Below are 25,042 nucleotides of genomic sequence, written 5' to 3' on the forward strand. Positions count from 1 at the left end.
TACCCGAAAGTTAGTTAGGTGGACGAGGCTTTTGGGGTGAGTTGATCAATTTATCAAGTTAATTTACACGACTGATATTCAGGCATTAGTGAGGATAACTATGACTATGATTCATGATTACATGATTCTGGCTTCTAATTCCCGTTATCTTCCTAATTCCTCTTTCCACTTTTCCATGCTCCCTTGCCTGGGAACAACAAAAGAAGACCACAAAGAAAAACGGAAAAACAGCAAAAGAGTTAAAAATCATATCTTCTCATCGTGGGATGCTAAGATACAGCACAATCCAAAGTAGGATTTTTTTGGGGATAATTTCAGAAACTTTCTGACAATTTCACTCAGCTTCCCTTAAGTTTAAGTAATTATAATTACCTCATTTGGTATAGTAAAGTACCTATGATGCCCTCCACTTGGTAGATAATTCACAATTTAAGACAATAGATTTGCCAAACCAATGTTTCTCTATCTTATATCTCTTTTTGCTCCTTCCTTTTCTAGATATTATACTACTATGTCCTCTTTTTATTATCTTCAGTTTTATGCATATTAGCAGTTTGAAATTGTAAAATCAATAAAAAAAGCAGATTATGTGTCAAACTAAAACAAAATGAAGAGAATCACGGTGATAGAGAAATGAACAATGAAATTGATGATTGAAATATGAAGGAAAAAAAATGTGAAATTTGTTGTATTTTGCCTGTTATCAAGAAAAATTTTTGTAATATACCAATGATTTGCATAAGGATTTCTTTCATTGGATTAGTAATTGTTGGTTATCATTTTGTTATAGATGTAGAATTTATTCTCTACTTCTTAGATGTATATATTTTTAAGGACATGGGAATGTTATAACGGTGGTTCTAGACTAGATTAGCTTGTATTCAAAAGGTGTTGGGGCTTTGAGTTTTAATCTTGAGGTATAAAATTGGTTGTCGATGGGTGTGTGTGTGTCTATTTTTTTTCTTTTGCCTGACAAGCATTAATGCTATATATGCAATTCAGGATCATTTGGATAGCTACTTAGATTTGAAATTAGAGTTTATGCTTGGGTAGTTGTTAGGAATCAAGATGGTGGATTTGTGCAAAGTATGGAAAAAAGTGATTGAATATATTGTATTTTCCTTTTTTAGTTTTGTACAAAAGAGCAATTTAGGATTTTTGAGAGAAAATCTAGTTTGTTAAACCTACATTGTTACATAAATAGTAGAAATAGGGGAGGTATGTGCAATTTTTAAAACCTAATTGGAGCTCTTTGCAATTATTATAAACCTCAGAATAGGTTTGTGAAATTATCGCTTTCCGTTTTGAATGCCTATTATTATCATATTAGGTATATTGCGTGATGTTCATATATCACATAAAAGTCATTATCGGTTCTTTGACAAAATCCAGGCTAGACGTTTCATTGTAATATGGACCACTCCGAATTGTCGGTCACCTTGATATACATAGAAGTATATACGTAGAAATCCTTCCTCCGAACTTTAATTTCATTGTTTACAAAATGATTCAAACACCATTATATTTAATTAAATCAAAATAAAATAGTCTCTTATCAAAGTGTAGGAGATGCAAAATACCCACTTAGGCCTTGTTTGATAACTCAGTTTAGCACTTAAACTTAATGGATTCAGATCTTAATATATTCAGATCGTTTGATAATAAAAAAATTGAACATTTGAATTAATTAAGTGACGCTGAATTTTCTAGGTAAAACTTACTTCCAAAATTAAGTGATAAGTTATTCACTTATCACTAAATATGATATGTATTCAAATGTATTAGATTTAATATTTAACAATTCAATAATTTAATGAATTCAAACTTCAGATTCAGATTTCAGACTTCAATTTTATCAAACGCACCTTTAATTGAGTGAAAAAGTGTCCCTTTCTTTTTCTAAATTTTGATAGCCCTTTTTTATTTTTTTATTTTTTTGTTTTTACCGTCCTACTCTTAACCTACTTCTAAAGGGAATTCAATAGATCATTTTAGATTAGTGTAACATTTTGTACTCGTTAAATTTATAATTCAGAGGATAAAGTTTCAACTCTCAATTTGCCACTTGAGAGAATGATAAATCATGCCCCTAATTGACTAGCTGCACTGACACAATATTTTTCTATCTTTTTTTTAATTGAAAGCCAATCAAAAGCCAATCAAAGGGGTCAACAGCATTGCTTCATCACAGGCCAGAGTCCTGAAAGCAACCCTTCTCCACTGGCTCCTCTTTTTTGACAATGACACCCACTTTCTCTCGCTCAAATTCACCACGTAACGGAACCGCTACTTCTTTCTGGAATTTGAGGGATATATACATATATATATATATATATATATATATATATATTAAAAAAAGAATTGTCTTCTGTCAAAGTAAAAACAAAACTAGTGGACAATTTGTCAAAACATCCTCGGCGGACAATTATCTTCTTCTTAATTATAACTTAATCCGTTAGGATTTCATTATCCAATCTTGTTTAGCCTTGTTTGGATTGCTTGTTTTCGTCGAAAAATATTGTCGTTTTCCGTGATCACATTTCCCTATCACCTTTTTCCCTCACGTATATCAAATCGCTACAGTAATTTTCCCACAAAAAATGACGGAAAATGCAATCCAAAACCAAAGAAACAAGAAAGCAATAAAGAAAAGGAAAGGAAAAGATAGTGTGTTTGACCAATGTTTTTGACTTAAATTAAGGGATATGTTATTTACACTCTTAATTTTTGTTAATCACAATTCTACTATCCTTTTATTATATGGTTTTCATTTATAAGACTATATGATAAAATAAATGATAGTAGTGCAACTAACAAAATATCAAGTGTAAATAACATTTTCTTAAATTATTTGTCGGCACATTTGTTAACTATAATGAGAGTCTAAAATAGTATACTTCTATTAGAATATATAATTTACATAGTTCTTAGAAAGTTCTTGACCAATATATTTTGTTTTAGAGTGAATCTTATATATATTGTCAGTGTATACACTATCACAGTTGGATGGATGACACGTAAGTAAATTTTGGATTTCAAATTCAAATTTCGCACATGTGTCATATATCTAATTGTAATAGTATATATACTGACAGTGTATATAAAATTAATTCTATATTTTAAACAATAAACTTTCGTCCTAAAACATAATGTACGTTGAGGATTTCTATTTTATAGATCCTATTAACAAGAATTGATCCTTTTCTTAAGCCGATTTCTTGTTGCAATTAGATATCTGACTACTTTGTAATGTATGTTAAGCTTTTTACCATCCCATTTTGTAAAAGTACTAAATGGTTTGGATTCAGGCTATTGGTGTAGTAATGTAATATCAACACAATTAAGTAATGACCAGAGCTATTTGAAGTTCTTTTTTCTGGGTAATTAATTAGATAACGATTTGAGTCTGCAGCACTAATGGGGATGCTAAATATGTAGCTTAGCTCAAAGCCTTATATCTTTGCTTAAACTTTAAGGCAGGCACATTCTTACGTGGTGAAATATATAGCATTATTAAATATTTTTGCCCTTTTTAGAAAATGTATAATTACCGGTTAGCCCTTCATCATTAAGGTAGATGAATTTGCTCATGCAGGTTGGGGAAAAGAAAAATAAATAAAAGTTTAGTCTCCTCACGAGTTTCTAGTCTGATCAACTAATTTGTCCCTCTTCTTCAGATTTTTTACAAAAAAAAAAAAAAAGAAATTAGTTCAATTTTTAATTTTCAATTTCAACCAAAATAGCTAAGGACATCATCCAAAATTTGATCTACATTTGTAAAGATATGCAAAATGCTATCATTTAATGGAAATTGAAGCAAAAATAAAAAATAAAAAATGACTAATTAATTTGGTTTTTGTGAGAATATGAGGGATTAAAGAGATCCGTTTCCAAATGAAATGTTCTAAACTAATAATAATAGTATTAATATTTTATACACTGATAATATATACACCGTTACTATTGGATGCATGACAACTCATCTAAATTTAAATTTAAAATCTAAATTTTACTCATTTATCATGTATTCAATTATGATAGTGTATACACTGTCAATGTCTATGAAATTTACTCATAATAATAACCTTTGTTAAGTACAAGTTTAGGGCATAATCTAAGTTGTGATCAAGGTAGACTGGTATATGCAAGAAATTTCTCTAATGATACTTGGGACCACCAGTGTTAATATGATTCAGTTTCATGTAAGAACAAACCTTCGTACCAAAAAACAAAAACAAAAGCCTTCGTACTGAAAAATAGTAAACTTAGGGAAATTTAGCAAATATCTAAGTAGCAATAGTGCTTTACTTCGTGCTACAAAACATGTAAAGCTTAGAGAAAAGGGTTTTGGCAGATACTGATTTGCAATAGTACTTTGCTGCACTAAATTGTACTATAGTACTGTCCGAATGGTGGAATCCACCTTAGTTTATATATTGACAGCCAATAGACTGTTCCATTTCCTGATTACATATATATGGTACTTTATAAAAGTCGAATGGACATACCTTTCCAAATGCATCTATGATAATGCAATCAAACTTTTATGCCCCCCCTCCTCCCAAAAAACAAAAACCCCAGAACCCAAAAAAGTGAAAAAAAAAAAAAAAAACTAGAAGACAAAATCAATAATGCAATCATGAATGGAAGAATGAATCTTCAATAAAAGCTGTTTCAGTTCTTATCCAAAAGAGATAGAGAGACTTGAAAAAAGAGTAGATGGTAAGTTCAACCCTCTATATGCAATCTATTCACGGGATTTTTGATCCTTACTAACATGTACACGCATGCATATGAAGGAATGACATTGTAGTATCAATTAGCATTCTGACACGTAAAGTGCACGAGTTTACATTTCAACCTTCAAATTGATGAGTGAAAATTTGACGTAAAAGAAATTTTTTTTATAACTTGTAATTTAGTTTTTTACTTTTAAAATATATTTACTTTTTTATCTTTAAAATAAAAGCACCATGTTGAATTATTTGTAACATAAATTTGGATTGAAGGGTGTCAACTTTTCTTTTAAAAAAGTTTATAGTTGATTTTGTGTCCATCCTCCAAATTAAAAGGCAAAATTTGAAGTAAAAGAAAAAAAAAACTTATAACCTGCAATTTTTTTTAACCTGCAATTTGGTTTAATAATTTTAGAATTTATTTAACTTTATCTTCCATATATGAAAATTATGTAAAACCAAGAATTGACTATAATGGTTGCAAGTATTGACATCTGAAAATGTAAATAAAAAACGGATAATATCTTATAATATATCCAACAATCACAACAAAAATAATAAAAAAATATTTAGAATATAAAAATGACATAATAGTATTCACATTTACATATGAAGAAAACAATAAAAATACACAAAATAGCCAATAATACCAAATGTTATTCTTAGTGGTTGGATTTTACACTATTATTCAAAACTAATTAGGATCGAATTTAGATCAGATATATACAAATTAAGTAAATATAGTTTATGATCAAATGCTCCATATCTTTTTTAAACTATATTGTTACTGTTTTTTATTTTTGATAGGACTGATGTTATTTTTATAATTATTTTTTTATCAAAAATAAAAATTTTAAATAAAATTTTCCGCTTTGAAAGGCCAGCAAGACTTTGTTTTAACTTAGTGATTTCATAATTTAGGTATCATGAATAATATGATTATTAAGTTTTTAAATTCATGACCACTGATTATTATTTCTTTTTGTATATATATAATTTGTCCTTTTAGTTAGAATTATTGAATTAAAGGGTAAAATATTATTATTTACTTTTAGTAGGACTTATGATGTTTCATCTTTATTTACCCTCACATGAATAAACTTCAAACCAAATTCCTACATTATGGAGCCACTTCTTACATTTTAAATTCAAAAGGCATGAAGGGATATTTAATAAATAAAAAATCAAAATTGTATTAAAAAAAAGGAGTGGGAAGCATTATGATTTGACTATTCTAAAAACCCCTTTTACAATTCATTTAAATATAAATATAGATATATTGAGTTGATGTTTACATTGTCTCCATCTATTATATAATTATTGAAGCGTTAGAGCCTGCAGTTTAGCACATACACATTTGGGTGATCATCTATGTGCTCCGTTTCGTTTATTCATTTTTGAAAAACAAGTTTGTCATATACAAATATTACAGTAACACAAATAAAAACAATTTCAAAAACACCACATTCATATAATATATCAAAAACAACTCCAAATATACAATAAAATAAAAGATAAAATCTACACCATTTTTTTCTTCCATCTATCACCATCACCCACCACCGCCACCCTTACCCACCACCGCCATCATTCCCTTCTTTTTCTTCTTTCCTCTCCCTCCTCTTCTTTCCTTCTCTTTCCTCTCCCTTCCCCTCCCCTTTCCTGCCACACCCTACCCCTCTCTTCCCCTTCCTATGATTTGGCCGTGATGTCATGACCAAAGACCTTGATCTGGCCTCGACCAAATCGGGGAGGGGTGAGGCGTGGTGGGGAAAGGGAGGGGAAGGCAGGAGGGGAGGAAAGAAAGGGAAGAGGAAGATGGGAGGAGAAAAGAGATGGAGGAAGAGGAAGAAAGAGATGGAGGAGGAAGGGGGAGGGAGAGGTGGGAGGAGGAGGAATAAAGAGAGGGAGGAGAAGGGAGGAGATGGTCACGATGATGGGTTAAAAAATAATATAAAAATTTTTAAACTTTAAAAATATCTCAAAATATATTTCAAAAACTTCATAAAAAACATTTATAGTAAAATTTTTTATATATATACTACTATAATAAAATATTTCAAAAATATCTCAAAAAATAACTAATCCAAATGGAACAACTCTTGTGAAATGGAGAAAGGTTAGAAGATATCGCAATAGCAATGATGACACTTAAATCTTGACACATTCCTTTGAAAAGAATAACTTCAAAATCACTAAAAGAGCTTTTTTACGCTGATCAGTGAAAGGAAACAAAGAAGGAAATAATGCTATGGTTTATCCTATTCAACATGACATCATGTCATCCACAATGCAGAAAGCTTCACAACTAAGATATCTACCATTGTTGGCTGCTGAACAGAAGTTTTTCTGAAGGACAATAATAAGTTTTTGTGGGAAAAGATAAGTATTGAAGAAGTGGGGTGCGAGGGTTTGCCGAATAAGCGTCTGCTTTCACGTCATGCACCATTTTTGGTGGATCCAAGTTCACTTTTGGTCCCAGTAGGAAACAGAAGACACAGGACTTCTGATTTGCATTATAATGAATATTCTATTTTCTCTCTTTTTCTTTTTTCATCTTTTTCCGTGGATTATTGACACAAGAATATCTTCAAAGGATATTGTCAGTGAGTGGGTTTTACACACACACACGCACAAATAGGGATAATTTTAGAAACCTCCCATGAGGTTTTTGACAATTTCACTGGCCTCCCCTGAGGTTTATAAAATTACACTTACCTCCTTTGAAAGAATTGTGGGCCCAATTACTTATATCACATGGGGAGAAATTACTCATATATCCTAAGACATTATGTCTTATATAAACTAATATCTAAAGATTGGGTAATTAGAGCACTAATTAGCTATTAATAACTAATTAACAAAAATAACTATTGAGAATTTCTTTAATGATGAACAGTGCCTCGCAATTATAAAATAGGCCAGTTGATATACCATATGCCGCTATTTTATGATTGATAGAACTTGATAATGATCAGAAACCAGTTTATATACAGAGTGAAAAGAAGGGCTTTGGTAAAAGAAAAAATATAGGGCAAAAGAAGATTGTTCATGAGAAAATTTTCGTTGAAACTTTTAAAACTGTAATAGTTGTAAAGTAATTTCGTGGAAGTAAATGAGAAAGAAAGGAAAAGAAAGGCAAAATTCAAAAATTCTTTCTATTTAAAATCATAAGAATCATAGCAAACCTAATATTAAGAGTGATGACTGGTCTGTTTTACTGAATCTTGTGATTATTAGTGCAGTTTTTAATGTACTGAATGTAAACTTTTTGAGTAGTGAAATGTATGTATTAATTGTTTCTAACTTTTAATTGTTTTCATTTTTTTACTGATACAACTTATATACATGTATTCGGGGTAGTTATGGGATAAAAGATTCATCTCTCTCCTTAAAATACTTTTTTAATGTTACTTTTTCTGATTTGGACTAATTTTGTTACTAAAACATTAACCTCAAGGAGGTTTCTGAAATTATCCCCACACAAATATACAAGAGTGTGTGTATGTGAGTATGCACATACAAATACACATATATTATGTGCGTGTAATGTTAGACAATGAGTTTTTTCAATGTCATTTTATCTGATGTTTAGATAGCAAATTTTTTTTAAAAAAATTTTTGCTTGTATTATAAACACATTTCCCAACCACCTTTTTATCTCACATACATTACATCACAAAAAATGCTATAGTAATTATTTCAAATAATTATTTGGAATAATACTTGAATGAAAAAGGTGCCATGTTTAAACTTTCCGCTTTCAGTTTTCTGAGTTTAACATTTATTGTAGACGTGTGTTTTCAAATTAAAGAACGTTTTCCATGTTCCGTCAGTCCTTCTACAAATATATAATTGGTTTAAATGGTAATCCCTGAATTATTTAATCTTGGCTTCCTTTTTTTTTTTTTTTTTTGCTTGCCATCTTTGGAAAGGTTAAGATTATTATTCTCCATTTTCTTGGTCATAAGATAATTCAATATGGTTATTTTTTAATGAAAGTTTTCGTCATTTAGTTGATTATATCAGGGTATTGACTAAATAGCAATAGCTTATGTCAATTTTATGCAGAATAAAGATTAACCTAATCGCATTTCACTTAGTTGCAATAGCTGCGATTCGGGGGTAGGAAAATATTCTTGGAACAAAGATGATTTTATAGAATTTTTTCATGATAAATATGCTAATCAAGAAAAGTTATGGCCTACCCATAGAAGTTTCCAATAGCTTACAAATTTAAATTAATAAATGGAATAAAAGTAAATGAAGAGCAAAATCTTTTTTTTTTTTTTTGGTAGTAAATTTTCCTTTTCAATTTGTTGCGCACATCTTGGGGAAAAGTTGAATACTGTGGTGAATTTGTGCTGATGACAATGAAAGACAAGCTTAGAAGAAAAGGAGTTTGACATTTTCATATGGGGTACCCAAATTTTTATTAGTTTGTTGAAATTGTATCAGCTTCTTTCTGTCGAAAAATTACGTCGTTTTCCGTAATCACATTTCCCTATTACCTTTTTCCCTCACATACATCAAATCGCTACAGTAATTTTTTCATGAAAAATCACGAAAAATGCAATCCAAACACAACCTAAAGCAAGTAATTAGTAAACCAAATGTATAATAACACTAAAATGTATACCAAATCAACTCTAAATGTATAATAACACTAAAGTAAACCAAAAACACTAAATGGACTCTTTAAGGGTATGAATGTATAATAACACTAAATGGAATCGCGCTCTCTTTTAATAGTATATGTATACCATAGGGAGTAGCCTAACCACCCCCAAAAGGAAAAAAGAAATAGAAAAAAAATAAGAAGAATGAAAGAGGACCTCTTCAATCCACACCAGTTTTTTACATTTGGCACTTCTAAGTATCTGCAGGCTTGACTGTTCCCAAGTTATTCTTTGAATTGGAAGACCAACAAACTTCCATATTTGAATATTCAAATAGTCATGAAGTCCCATGTCTCCTCTTGTTTAATTGCTATTTTTTTACTCCGAAAACACAAAAGCTTATGCCCCACCGGCCACCACACACCTCATTTTCTTGTTGAAAATCTTCATATCAGTAGCTATCTTCACAATGCCAATCTGCCATCAACATTTGGAAAAACATTAGTATTAAAAATCAATCCGCCCGCTCCCCATAACCCCCTTGAAAACGACCTGTCCAACCAACGAAAAGAAATGCAAGCCTTCTGGAAAATCTTCCTCAGTTGCTCGGAATTCGCAGAAAAACAGGAATGTGACCTGGTCACCCTTCACTTTCTTTTTCTTCCTTGTATTCCATTTTCACTGACAAAGAGGAGAATGAGAATGCAGAGTCGAACCCATCACCCATAATTCATTTTGGGCCTGCAACAATTACAGAGATCGGAATTAACAAAGCATAGACGAAGGTATCATTCTCTCATGATGCTACAATTATTGTCCAAGTATATACACTAATTCACAGTCTATCAATACTCGTGTATCATCTACATTGTCTTGTGCAATTAACGTTGAAAATCAAGAAACCCTTTTCTCCGCACATAGTAATCTTGAATCAATCCTCCTTGGTTAAAATATCTTCACTTTACGGGGTCTGTCTGAAGAGGTACGTATAAAAGTTGAGAAATGAACCACGAGACTATATATAAATGCACGTACTATTGTATTCTCTGAATTTGCACTGTGCTTCACTGTACAGGTTTTGAATCCCCGATTCAGTGTATGAAAGAATTTTAAAGAGATTATTTCCTGACTATTGGACCAAAACTCAACGATGATGGTTGATTCTAATCACCACTGTCCTATTGCGGGTTCTCCAATCATCCCTTAAATTCCAAATTAATCCTATGGCCAAATTCCCGTTATACCTCTACTAACCAATCCTTAAATTTCACCACCCATTGCCCCCTACCCCACCAATACTTCAATCCAAAAAGGGTGCCCCCACCGAATTTAACTTTTCTCCAAGGACCAAAAGAATCAAAAGACATATACCAAGAAGCTTTTAAGGGCCACCTCATTCCACCCCAGAGTCATAGACAAATAGTCCTACACGTACACAAATGTGATTTCATCCACCCCATAATGGTTTCGGTCTTCTTACTCCAAAATGCAAACCAGCTTCCACCTCACCGCTTCCTCTTTTCCGCCATCTCTCTTTCCCATTTCCTCCCTACCTCCTACTACTACTCCTTTCTCTTCTTCTTTATTCTCAATCCTTCCCCAACCCATCTAAAAAAATTTCCATTCTAACAACTTTATCCTTTTTCATTTTTTCGTTTCTCTTTGCTAAGGCAGAAAATTTTTAGAAAGAATGGCAAAACTTGTAGTAGAAGTTCTTGACGCCAGCGATCTCATGCCTAAAGATGGGCAAGGCTCAGCAAACCCTTTTGTAGAGGTAGACTTTGAAGGCCATAAACAGAAGACACAACCAAAAGTTAAAGATCTCAATCCGGTTTGGAACGAGAACCTTGTTTTCAACATCCAAAATCCCGGGGATCTTACTGACAAAACGATTGATGTGTTTGTGTATAATGATAATAAACAAGGCCATCACAAGAACTTCCTTGGAAAAGTCAGAATTTCTGGCGTTTCTGTCCCTTTTTCTGAGTCTGAGGCTGTTGTCCAGCGCTACCCTCTTGATAAAAGAGGACTTTTTTCTAATATAAAAGGTGATATTGCATTGAGAATCTATGCAGTTCTTGGTGCTTATAGTGGTAATAGTAATAGCAATGGTCAGGTTTTTGAGCCTGAACCGGAAGTACTATTTCAGCAGCAGCAGCCGCCGCCGCAGCCGGTGAATGTTAATTTTCAAGAAAGCAAAGAAACCCCTCTTCAAGAAATCAATCCGAATAAGCCTGGTGAAGAATTTAAGGAGTTTAGTGATGTCAAGAAGAAGAAAAAGAAGGAGAAGGAAGTCAGGACTTTCTACTCGGTTGGTACTGGTGGCGGGGGCGGCGGCGGTGGTGGTCCTCCTCCTCCTCCAGTAAAGCCGGCTGTGGTAGAACCCCGGGGTGACTTTGCTAAGGCTGGTGGACCTGCTGTAATGCATATGCAGGTTCCCGGGCAGACGCCTGATTTTGGGCTGGTGGAGACTAGGCCACCTGTGGCTGCAAGAATGGGCTATTGGGGTAGGGATAAGACAGCGAGTACTTATGATATGGTGGAACAAATGCAGTTTTTGTATGTTAATGTTGTCAAGGCTAAGGATCTTCCTGTGATGGATATAACTGGGAGTCTCGATCCATATGTTGAAGTGAAGGTTGGGAATTATAGAGGAGTTACTAGGCATTTGGAGAAGAACCAATATCCGGTTTGGAACAGGATTTTCGCTTTCTCTAAGGAAAGATTGCAGTCAAGTACGCTTGAAGTAATTGTGAAAGATAAGGATATTGTAAAGGATGATTTTGTTGGGAAAGTTGAGTTTGATATCATAGATGTGCCCGTTCGTGTTCCCCCGGATAGTCCTCTGGCTCCTCAGTGGTATAAATTGGCGGACAAGAAGGGGAATAAAACTACCCTGCCAGGGGAGATTATGCTTGCTGTTTGGATTGGGACTCAAGCTGATGAGGCGTTTCCTGAGGCTTGGCATTCTGACGCTCACAGTGTTAGCCAACAGATGCTGGCTAATACGCGTTCAAAGGTCTATTTCTCGCCAAGATTGTATTATCTACGTATTCATGTTATTGAGGCTCAGGATCTTGTTCCAGCTGAGAAAGGCAGGGCACCGGTTTCATCGGTGAGGATACAGGTTGGGCACCAGGCCAGGTCTACTAGGCCTGCACAACAGGGGACTTATAGCCCGGTGTGGAATGAGGAACTAATGTTTGTAGTTGCTGAGCCTTTTGATGAGAGCATAATTGTCAGTGTGGATGACAAGGGAGAATTGATTGGCAGGCTTTTGATTCCTGTTAGAGGACTTCCCCAAAGAAGGGAAGTCCCTAAGCTGCCTGATGCTCGATGGTACAACCTCCTCAAGCCTTCATTGGCTGAACGAGAAGAAGGTGAGAAGAAGAGAGAGATCAAATTCTCCAGCAAAATTCATCTTCGGATCTGTTTAGATGCAGGTTACCATGTCCTCGATGAATCCACACATTTTAGCAGTGATCTTCAGCCATCGTCTAAGCATTTGAGAAAGCCCAGCATTGGGATTCTTGAACTGGGCATTTTGAGCGCTAAAAATCTGCTGCCAATGAAGAGCAAGGACGGTGGAACAACTGATGCTTATTGTGTGGCCAAATATGGGAACAAGTGGGTTCGAACAAGGACGCTTCTTGATACTCTAGCTCCTCGTTGGAATGAGCAGTACACCTGGGAAGTACATGATCCGTGCACTGTTATCACCATTGGTGTCTTTGACAATAGCCATATCAATGGGAGCAGAGAGGATGCAAGAGATCAGAGAATTGGTAAGGTGAGGATTCGGCTTTCAACCTTAGAAGCCAATCGCATTTATACGCATTATTACCCATTGTTGGTTCTTCTGCCCTCCGGTTTGAAGAAGCACGGGGAACTCCATTTGGCTGTGCGGTTCACATGTACTGCTTGGGGGAACATGGTAACTCAATACGCAAAGCCCTTGCTTCCCAAGATGCATTATGTTCAGCCTATATCGGTTAGGCACATTGACTGGCTGCGCCACCAAGCAATGCAGATTGTGGCTCTAAGGCTATCCAGAGCAGAGCCACCCCTCAGGCGGGAGATAGTGGAATATATGTTGGATGTAGACCTTCACATGTTCAGCATGAGAAGAAGCAAAGCCAACTTTCATCGCATAATGTCACTTCTCTCAGGGATCTCAGCAGTTTGTCGATGGTTTGATGGTATCTGTCACTGGAGAAACCCATTGACAACCATTCTTGTTCACGTGTTGTTCTTGATATTAGTATGCTACCCAGAGTTGATCTTGCCCACAATTTTCCTCTATCTGTTTGTCATAGGCTTGTGGAATTATCGATTCAGGCCAAGACATCCACCTCACATGGATGCTCGGCTTTCTCGAGCAGAATTTACTCATCCAGATGAACTGGATGAGGAGTTTGATACTTTCCCTACTTCAAGGCCAACAGACGTTGTGAGGATGAGGTATGACCGCTTGCGGAGCGTTGCAGGCAGGGTGCAAAGTGTCATTGGGGATTTGGCAACGCAAGGGGAACGGGCTCTTTCCATATTAAGCTGGAGGGACCCGAGGGCTACGGCTATAGTCATCATACTTGCCTTGTTCTCTGCTGTGTTCCTTTATGTTACTCCATTCCAAGTTGTAGCAGTGCTCATTGGGCTCTTCTGGCTGCGCCATCCTCGGTTCAGGAGCAAATTACCCTCAGTACCTGTCAACTTCTTCAAGAGACTGCCTGCCAAATCAGACATGCTGCTTTGAGATGTAGATTATCAATTGTTTACCAATATACTCGGTCCAACTGTAAAACACGCAGGCGCCCATGGCAAATAATTCCAATAAGTGCAGCTGCAGAAGAGACAGCAGCGTATATCCCTTGCGCGCTGCAGATGCGTCAATAGAGGAAGAATCACACCTTCAGCAACATGCAAATATCTCTGATTTGTTTAGTCATTGTACTAGAGTAGACCAACTACTTTTTGTTTCATTTTTGTATTTTGTTTTCTAGCATATATTCAACATATTCTATCGAATGCATGCATTGAAGGAAGCTCGGTAGTGTAATTATTGGAATGATTACACAAGGGAAATGCTACAATTAATTTAACTCTCAGAATATCTATATCACCAGTTATGCTCTCTGCCAGCAACAAATAACTGAAAAGTTTGTCACTGGTTTAGTCACACAAAAATGAGATATCCGGCTACCCTTTTTTTTTTTTTTGTAGAAGTATAACAATTTTTCAGAAGATGTTAAAAACTTCTAGTCCCCAGGTACAAGGAGAGCGCCAAAATTGTCAATAAGCTCACAAGCACGCCACCTAAAAGACCTTTATCAACAGTGCTCCACTCAAGCAGGCAATTTTGGGCCTTGTTCTGGTTTCCTTCAAATTCCATCGCACTGCCCTTCTCCATGATGCGAGAGTTACTTTTCCGCTTCCTCAATACCCAACCAACAAGGTTTAACTTTGCTTCATACTTTGGGGTTGAAACTTTCTTTTCGACCTCCTGAACTTGTCCACAGCAACTAGTCATTTCACAAGCACACTGTTCCTTTGAACAAGAAGAATCCAGACTGGAGCAATGCGAGAATTGGTCAACACTTCTCTCTACTGCATTTGCTTGGTTAAGAACCTCAATCACTTCCCCAAAAACTGACCACCTACCAACAGATGTTATCTTGGCCATTGCTGACAACCCCAACATGGTCTCTGGACCGATCACAAGAACTTGAATGTATCCCTTAGTGTGTCCCACCTACAGAAATCAATGCAGTTAAGAATGAAGCACAAATGCATCGGAAACAGATGCCAACAAAAAAATAACAGTCAACTGCCACAAGGTCAACTCCTACTCCCTCCCAAAACAAAAAGAAAAAAAAATAAGGGAAAGACCGCCCCCGAGGGGGGGGGGACCAATGACATTTGTAAATTAAAGAACCGTGCAAAGCTATATACACAAGTACTACAGTCAATAGCCTGCTAATTTTAGTGCTGAAGGAATGATATCTATTGTCCCCAGCGCTCTTCAATTAACACCTAATAATGGAAAAAAAAAATCAAATTCAAGTGCTTTCTAGGTGAATGAATAATTAAAGCCCTAAATCCACTAACTTGAACACTGCATTCAAGACGACAAACATATCCAACAAATGCATGTTAAAGAAGCTCTTCACGCATATATCACATCTTACCAAGTGAACGCCATCTGTTGCAAATTCAGTAATCCAAATCCTTTCTACTTTGCCCTCCATTCCAACGTATGGCACAAACGACTCAAACACAGTAGTCAATTCACGACTTCGTTTCTTCACCACTGTACTCGGAACTTTTTTCATCCTTGCTGCCGGCGTCCCTGATTAAAAGGAAAGACCAAGGGTGGTATAATTAGAATGGCAAGAGTGACAGTGGCCAACCAGTTGTAGCTGTAAAATTAGGATATTTGACTGATCTGCTCCATGAGGAGATCATATTAGGAATATGAAGGATTATGATGATAAGAACTTCACTTCTAAGGCCGAACAGATAAAAAAAAGCTAAAAGTTTTTGAAGCAAAACTAGAAAATAACATACCAGGGCGAGGATAAAATTGCGATATATGCACTTGAGCAAATTTATACTCTCTGATGAGGTCAACAGTTCGAGCAAAGTCTTCATCAGTTTCACCTGAGAATGAAAAGCAAGTATGACTACCACAGAAACTTTCAAGTGACAGCTCAATAATTCAAGACAGGAATAACTGAGAAAGCAACTTCATCATAATATTTGGGAGGAAAAATAAAAAGTTAAAATCACGTTGATAACTGAACAGACAAATTGCAAAGGGCATTTATCCGATTCCAACTCAAACATGAAATGAATGTTAAAAAAAGAAAAAAGATTTCCTACTCCAAGGGAATAAACTAGTGATTCACTTACTACCAAGCTGCAAGCACACCCCAAGTATCCCATTATGAAATCAACGAGTTACTGGCCCACTATCACAGTGCACCGAATGCATGATGGAATTCAATACTCGTCTTCAAGTTAGTATTTTACTAAATATTAACTTAGAGGATCTATTAGACCTTCTTTGAAATATTTGTATGTGTCATGGAAAATTGAGTTCATAAACAAAGCAAGAAAAGAACAATCTTGCTAAAATTGCAATGAACTTGAAAACAGACCAGGAAATCCACAAATAATATCGGTGGCAATCTGCATTCCGGGGACCAATTCAATCAATGTGTCTACCACCGTTCTGAACTCACTGACAGTATATTCCCGCTTCATTGCCTGAAACCAGATATTAAGACAAAAAAAAGGAAGAAAAATATTAAGTTGAAGTTAATTACATCGCAATCTGCATTAAGCATTTAATTAAAGTTTATTTACAGGAGGTGAGTCAAGTTTCCACCAGAACAATTTCTCCAACAAAATAAAAAAGTTCTGATGACAAGGGAGAGTGGTCAGACGTACTGTCAAAATTGAATCACTTCCAGATTGAACTGGTACATGTAGAAAGGAATATACACATGGATGACACAATACATGAGCTATTTCCTTCAAGTGCTCAAGGATATATGGAGGATTTGTCATCCCAATTCGAAGCATTGTGCTTCCATCTGAAGGAAGAACTGCGACTATAGCATTTAAAAGAATTGGAAGATTAACTCCAATATCACGACCTGCATAATTTTTATAGCCTTAAGAGTCATTAAATGAATGTTTAGTCATGTCAGTAAAATAATCTATTGGTGGAACAAAGGATATGTATCAATTGGATACTAACCCCTTTTCTGTTGATAAATGAAGATTATGAAAAATGGACAGAGTTGCTAAACAACCAGATTAGATAGTATGTGATTAAAGAGTATTAGCAATTACCATATGCTCCAGTGTCCTCACTACTCAACCAGATCTCCTTCACTCCATCAGCTATTACAGCTCTGACACGACCCACCTAACATGAGGACATTTAATTAGAACAAAAAAAGAAAAAAAAATCACTAGAAACTCATAGGAGGTGCATACAAGGCTTTCAACTGTATAGCTTCCTAAGTGACCGCGAGCATGCTTCGTCTTGCAATAGGTGCAAGCACCTAAACAGCCAACATTAATAGGAAGAATCTCCACGAACTTGTTCTTCCTAACCTATTGGAAAATAAAAATGATCAGAAAAAACAGACAATAGCACAATTACTGAACCTATTAATTTTCATAGACCAGATCTCAAAAAGACATGTAATTGAGATTTAACATTTACACCTTTGGGAGGTCAAGTGCCGGTAATGTCCTGCGGGTCAGCAGCCGCACCTCATGACCTTTTAATGTTTCTTCCACAACTTCTACCACTCGATCAATTTGCTGGACTCCAACTATACTAACACCTTCCAGCTCTTTCAGATCCCGACTTCCTTGAGGTACACATCCTGCGACTACTAAAGGCTTCTTGGCACTTCTACACTTTGTAATGAGGGTGTTCATGGCAGACTGACTAGGGGACTTAACTGTGCAGCTGCATTTTCGAACAAGTACATCATCAGAAGAAATCAACCCATGCTTCAGAACAAAAGCAGCTTTGTCCTAAGTACATCATTAAAGAAATCAACATATGCTTCAGAACAGAAGTAGCTTTCTTCTTTCAAACATGAATTTCATTGATAAAGCCCTTTGGATGATAACTAAATGATTGCACACATTTCGACAAAAAAAAAATGATTGCATATGAAAAAGCACATCCCTTGTACCAACAAATATATTCAAATAAATTGGAAGCTACAAATAAGATTCTTAAAAACAAAATCCCATTTAATCTTTGGAAATTTGATCAAATTGAAGATCAAGTTTCCAAACAAATACATGTTCAACTCAATATTTTGTAATTAATCTACAGCTTTGTTAAGAATCAGCATATCCAGATTGGAGGCCATAAAGAGCATACCAAGACACACAATATTCTTCCACATGCTTTGCACCCACTCATGTAGAGCATGACAAAGACTAAAGATCAGTAAACATTGTTTGTTTTCATAACCATCAAATATAGAAAAATGAAAGATTAATGATAACTCACGTATTAATAAGCCAGAGATCAGCCTCATCAGGATCATCAGATAAAACATAACCAAAAGCTGAAAGTTGACCTCCCATATATTCGCTGTCACTCTAATAAAAACCAATCAAAGAATTAACAAGTTAGTGAAGCAAATTGTGGCAACACAGTTTCATAACTTATATAAAGGGAATATAAAAGATGAATAACAACCTGAAGCTGGTAACAATTTCCACTCACCAGAATGCAAATCTCAATGAACTAATGACCCAGAATTGCTAATACTTGTTTTAACAAAACACAGTGACCCAATTCAATTTTCCTAACATCCAACAATCTGTTCTAGAGCCTCTAAAATGTAATCAATGTAAAAAAAATCAAGTTTCACCTTCTTGACATGTGCTCAGCTGGAAAACCTGAGAAACACTCTAACAAGTACTTCTTCCATAGAACTAAGAGAGTCTGTAATATAAATTGTGCAGAGACAGTAAAGATTTCCTAATAAAGCTTGACATCATAGATGATTGCTAGAGTATGAGAGACGAATCAATAAATATTCCTTAAAGGATTAACACATCCAACATTCAAAGTCTGACAATTTGCAAACAGTACTGAGAACTTGCTTGGTTCATGACCTGACCTCTTTCTGAAGTTAAAACCAAACAACCACAAAACTTAAGGCTCATATCTTTTCGTTGCAATTAGTAACTTTGAAGCTTAAACATGATTTATATTGCTTTGATATCTAGATGACGAGTAGTCATGTACTGTGAAATAGCTAGCAAAATCACATTGATTTTGTCCAACATCTGGTATATGTGACTTTGTATACTTACAACTACCCTTCAAAGAAATATTATTATTCCTTTCATCTATATTGGCACTTCACAACCTACATTTCCAAACCAACTAATCCTTCCTCCTTTGTCTACCACTTTTGTCCAAGAAGTCCAACAATATTTCCATCAGCCAGTCCTCGTGGCTCAGTGATCCCAGAATCTATGAGAAAATAAAAATGAAAAACGAAAAAAAATCTGAACCAAAGATTTCTGAAAATTTTCTCTCCAGCGACAAAGAATTCAAACTGAAAACTTCCTCTATTGTTATCCAAAACCCCGATGAGAATGATATCTAGATTCATGCACCTCCCATAATTTGCATGCATCATGACAAATTCTCCTCCATCTATCTTATGAAAAGAGAAAACACAAAAAAATGATTCACGAATATTTTGTTTCCATTCTTCCATACCAAGTTCAATGTTCACAGCAGGGCATAAAACTAACCCAAATTCAAATACCCGCATCATCAATTCAACAAAAAACAAAAAAAAAAAAGTTCCTTTCCACTACATTCTCTATAACCAGCTAAAAATGTTCCAGAAAAAAAGGAAAATGCAATCTTTCTGCTGACCCTTCAAAAAAAAATCCTTCTCAACTTAAACACTAAAAGAACAGAAAAAACAAAACACTATGAAAAACCGTAATTCCAAAGCTAACCTGATTATGTGAACACCCAAAAGTCTTCATATAGATTGTCTGCAAGGCATTATACAATAAATAAATAAACCAATCAGCTACCGATAAAAAGGGAAAGAAAACTTCTAAGGTACAGTCGAAAGAGAAGAAGTGTCACCTGGGTTCCTGGGATACTGAGGGACGCTTTGGGAATGGTGTGAGTAATCTTTTCCTTCTTCTGTTTGGGATTGACACCGACGGCCCCCGCCACCGGCAACCGGAACCCAGGTGGCACTCCAGCGCCACCACCTCCAGCTAATAAATCCTCTATATCTTCCATTTTTTTTTGTCAAATTATCTGATTGAAAGGGAAAAAAAAAAGAAAAGAAAAAACACACAGACACACACAGTGGGAAGAGAAACGGGCAGAATTTTCTTTTTTCTGCAATGGTGAAGTTTACAAGGGTTCTTAATTCTTTCTCAGAGGAAAAGAGACGAGCAATGCTGGAGTTTGTTAACGGCCACGATTCAATTTAAATGCCTGATATCGAAGGACAAACTTTGTCCACGTCGCCTCAATTAACTATCCAACGGCACCGTTCGGCCAGAAGTCGAATACTTGGAGGTAAAGGGGCTTTTTTTTTATTTCTTTCTTTTAAGGGATAATTTCAGAAACCTCCCTTGAGATTTTTAACAATTTCACTAGCTTCTCCTAGAGTTTACAAAATTACACAAATCTCTCCTAAGATTAAGGTTTTGATAACAAAATTAGTCCAATTAAAAAAAAACAACAAACGAAACTTTTATTTCATATATACCTCTTATACATGTATATAAGTTGTACTAGGAAAAAGAATAAAAAAGTAATTAAAAAATTAAAAATAATTAATACACATGTTTCATCACTCAAAAAAGTTCACATTTAATAAATTAAATAACAAAAATAAGCAACAAAACTACACTAATGATCACAAGATTCAACAAAATAGACTAGTCATCTCTTTTGACATGATATTTCTTATGATTCTTGTGATTTTGAATAGAAATTTTTTTTAAATTTTGCCTTTCTTTTCCTTCTATTTTCCTTAAATACATAAGTTGAGGTGTTGCAGGGGATCCAAAATTGCATATCGAAGACGCTGCAACAGGGCCGGTTGTTCAAAACCAGGTACAGGAAAGAGTTGATGATTTTTGTTTAGAGGTTTTATTTCAATTAATTCAAATTATTTTCATTTCAATTTTTTTTTTAAAATTCCGTGACTTAGGAACTAGTGGAAGAGAACGTTGACGAAACCAGTGACGAGGAAGTAATGCATCATGAGGACACTGAGCTAGTCTTAGGTCAGGCTCAGGTACTGGACGAATAGGTGACTAAATTTTTTTAGAGATTTATTTTATCCTTTTTCATGCAATACCTTTTTAATTTTTAGAATAATCAAAAAATTTATTCAATTCTTTGTGCTTAAAAAAATAATGTGGAAGAAGCTGGAGAAGAGGAACTTGACGCTGCGTTGGACGTACCTCAAGGTCAACTACTGGACAAACCAGTGACTAAATATTTTAAAATTTTTATTTTATCCTTTTTATGCAAACCATTTTAACTTATAGAATAATTTAAAAAATTATTCAATTCTCTATGGATAGGAACATGAGGAGAATGAGGAAGAACATATGGAAGAAGTTGGAGGAGAGGAAGTTATGCATGCTGAGGAAGCTGTAGGGCTGGTGGTCCAACCTCAGCAACTAGATGAACTGGTGACAAAGTATTTTTTTTTAGAGTTTTATTTTATATTTTTTTTATTAAACATTATTTTTACTTAATGAGAAGAAAGGCAAAATTTTAAAATTTTTCTATTCAAAATCACAAGAATTATAGCAAACATCATGCTAAAAGAAATGACTAGTCTATCTTGCTGAATCTTGTGATCATTAGTGTATTTTTATTGCTTGTTTATGTTGTCTAATTTATTAAATGTGAACTCTTTGAATGATAAATTGTGTGTATTAATTATTTTTAACTTTTAATTATTTTTATTCTTTTACTAATACAACTTATGTACATGCATAAGGGATATTTATGGAATCAAAGTTTCGTCTCTCTCCTTAAAGTACTTTTTTAATGTTACTTTTTCTAATTGGACTAATTTTGTTATTAAAATCTTAACCTCAGGGGAGATTTGTGTACTTTTACAAATTTTAGGGGAGGCTAGTGTGTGACGATCTCAAAATTTTATTAATTTCTGAAAAATTAAATCAAAAATATCATTTGAATATTGAATTTATTAAATAATATGTATTTGTATTTAAATATTGTTGTTTTACTTATATAAATGTTATATTTTAAATTAAAGGAATTTTAAAAAAAATTTAATTGACGATTCGCGTTCGGTTAAGCATTAAGTTGGATTTTCGCGCACCAACGCGCAATGTAGTTCTAAGTTGAACTGTAGGATATGTAGAGGTTATAAAAATATATAATTAAATTGAGGAATGCTAGATGAGGAATTCCCACCATTATTGGCATGCCCAAAAAGTCAACTAACCTACTCACTAGATTACCCCAATTTTCCTCCCATCTTGTCACCATCTACCCACCATTTTCTTTCCCTCCAAGCTCCCGATCCTCTGGTGCAAGAAGAAGCAGAAGCCGCTGCCATTCCAAGCTTCCAACAGCTTTCCATCTTCAGCCATTCACACCCCAATCTTCAAGCTTCCATTTCCAGCTTCCACCTCCATTCCTTGCTGCTGTCTCGATCGAGCAAGGAAAAGGAGGATCGCAGCTCCTCCTGCTGCTGTTGTTACTGCTGCTGCTGGCGTTGCGTCGGACCAGGGGAGAAGGAGAAACCAGCTGCCATTTTTCTTTCCTCCAACCACAGAACCTTCCAAGCTGACCCTCTGTGGTTCTAGGAGAAACTTGAGGAACTAGACAATACCTTTAGCTAGTAAACAACCCGCTTGAAGGTAACAAACTCCAGCTTAACCCCTTAGCCAAAAAAAAAAAAAAAATTTCAGAAGCTTTTGTTCTTGAAATTTCTAGCTTGTGTTGATAAAATTATTGGGTGGCTAATCCTCTAAGCTAATGATGGATGAAGCTAGAGGTGATTTATGTATTTATATGTGTGTTTTGCTGAAGTTAGAGGTTGAGAAAATTTTGAAAGAATGGAAAGGAATGCTGGCCGAATGGGAAAGCAAAAAAAAAAAATTCCAGTTTTGTTGCCGCTTGTCTTCCTGCTATTTTTGCTTAAGTAATGAACTGAACTATTTGTTGGGATGTTAGACTAGTTGGTTGTGGTTGTTATGGACATGATGTATGAGTTTACAAGTCGAAAATTTTTGAGGAAATGAAGAGAAAATTGTACTCTGCTAAACCGAACCAGCAGGCCTGTTTTTCTCCCAACTTTACCCGAATTTTTGAGCTGGTTTTGTGAAATAATTGAGCTACTTAAATCATGTATATGTTAACCTATATGTGTAGTGTAGTTTTGGCTGAATTGTAGCTTTTGGGTAGTTGAAAAATTTTGGACAAATTGAAGGGAAAGAGGACTGCTGCTGTCGAGTGAACCTCCAGCTTTGCATAGGAAATGTTGAACTGTTTTCACGTTAACTTGAACCCAATTGATTTGTGTTTAGTTCAGGGGTTTGTATAGCTCAATTTGGGACAAAAATCTAGTAGAGTTTACGTCCAAAAAGTGGACCAAAATTTTGTTCTTCATGATTCTTCTAAAACAGATTTTTCCGTTTGAAATTGGAATTTGATAAACTTAAGGAGTTTCTATTTTATAAAAATTCTAAAGGCTAGTTTTACTTGATTTTTATGATTTCCTCTTAAAAGAAACTTCCTCAGATACTTTTTTTTTTTGGGAAAAGTAGAGGGGAAATTTCTCTAAGTGGTTTAAATGTGATTTTCTCAACTTGTGACACCAAATTTATTGTTAATTATTTGGGTGGTTCTAAAAATTTGTTGGTGGAATATTTGAAGAATTTAACAAGTTTTTGGTTTTATAGAAACCTCAAAAGTTAATTCCACTTGATATTCGTGACTTTCACTTTGAGAAAACGATTAAAGCTAGTTTGGAATCCTTGAGTGGAATTAAATGCTAGTTAACTCGAGTTAAACTCGCCAACTCAAAAGTAGAAATTTATGTGAATTATTTGTATGTTTTTTTTTAGGAGTTGGTGAAGGGCACAATCTTGGTCAAAGTTTGGAATTCTAAACACTTCACTTAAGGTGAGTGTCTCTCGCATGAATTGTGTTTAACTGCTAGATGAACTACTTGTTATAAGTACTTGCCTGAGATACCATGAAATATGACCTGCTATGTGATCATGTGAAATATCATAAGTACAAGGTTTGCAATGTCGATTGGAGCGCGGTCTCGTCGACTAAATAAACCAAACGGAAGCATGTACCACGCTCTAATGGAGTAGGAGGTACCTCTCGACCGTTTTGGTAAAAGTATTTGCAATATTCATGTTGGAGTCGGGCCCGAAAATAAGGGGGAGGTCGTTGCTAGGAGACAAGTAGAGTAGGAAATATTTTATATGGAGGTTAGGTAGTAAAAGTTGACGGAGTGTCAACTACCAAAAATTTCCTGATCAAGCGCGTGGACTTTGGCTCCTGAGAGCCCCGTATCCTTTTCTTGTCATGATAATTCACTTTTTTAAATTATTAATTGCTTACTTGACAACTTATACTTGTTAAATTGGCCCTATGTAAATTGCATGTTTCGAGGCACCACTGAGCTATTGGCTCATCCCTTCCAATTTGTTTTCCTTGACAGGTTCCGAAATGCAAGAAACCTTGGAGATCTAGAATAGAAATGTTATCTTTGGAATGCCCACTTTTGTAATTGTACTTTGGAAAAACTTTAGTATCTTTTGGATGACTTTTGTGTCTTTGGGAAAATATGAATCCTATGGTGCTTCTGTGCCCTGGATTAGGAACTTTATATTGTAAATTAAGTTGAAATTAAGTATTTTAAGTTCGACGTTTTCATTGGTGTTTGAATTTTTCTTTTGGACAGGGTAAGTTGAATGGTACGATTTGTTTAAGTACTTGGTTTATTTGGGAGGTAAAGTTTATTTACGAATTATATTTGATGATGTTAACTCGTTGAGCAAGTGAGTCCTAGCGAGAGTTAGGCAGGCGACCCGCCAACCCTTTGGTTCGCCTTAGGGGGAAGTGGGGCCGTCACAGGTGGTATC

General features: G+C 35.0%; 2 protein-coding genes across 2 annotated transcripts; one reads left to right on the forward strand and one right to left on the reverse strand.

Moving 5' to 3' along the window:
- Positions 1-10,757: 10,757 nt before the first annotated feature.
- On the forward strand, positions 10,758-14,397 carry LOC113712814 (multiple C2 domain and transmembrane region protein 6-like). The gene has a single exon (XM_027236408.2). The coding sequence runs from the start codon at positions 11,046-11,048 to the stop codon at positions 14,106-14,108; it is 3,063 nt and encodes a 1,020-aa protein (XP_027092209.2). The 5' UTR covers positions 10,758-11,045; the 3' UTR covers positions 14,109-14,397.
- Positions 14,389-20,330, reverse strand: LOC113712815 (uncharacterized). The gene is made up of 11 exons (XM_027236409.2): positions 20,016-20,330; positions 19,880-19,918; positions 18,402-18,493; positions 17,594-17,843; positions 17,360-17,479; positions 17,213-17,288; positions 16,805-17,013; positions 16,513-16,621; positions 15,920-16,012; positions 15,541-15,701; positions 14,389-15,104 (listed from the first exon to the last, which is right to left on the reverse strand). Exons 1-11 carry the CDS (start codon positions 20,175-20,177, stop codon positions 14,601-14,603), a joined length of 1,815 nt encoding a protein of 604 aa, XP_027092210.1. The 5' UTR covers positions 20,178-20,330; the 3' UTR covers positions 14,389-14,600.
- Positions 20,331-25,042: the final 4,712 nt, after the last annotated feature.

The sequence above is a fragment of the Coffea arabica genome, chromosome 10e (genome assembly GCF_036785885.1).
Source record: "Coffea arabica cultivar ET-39 chromosome 10e, Coffea Arabica ET-39 HiFi, whole genome shotgun sequence".
Taxonomy (NCBI): Eukaryota; Viridiplantae; Streptophyta; class Magnoliopsida; order Gentianales; family Rubiaceae; genus Coffea; species Coffea arabica.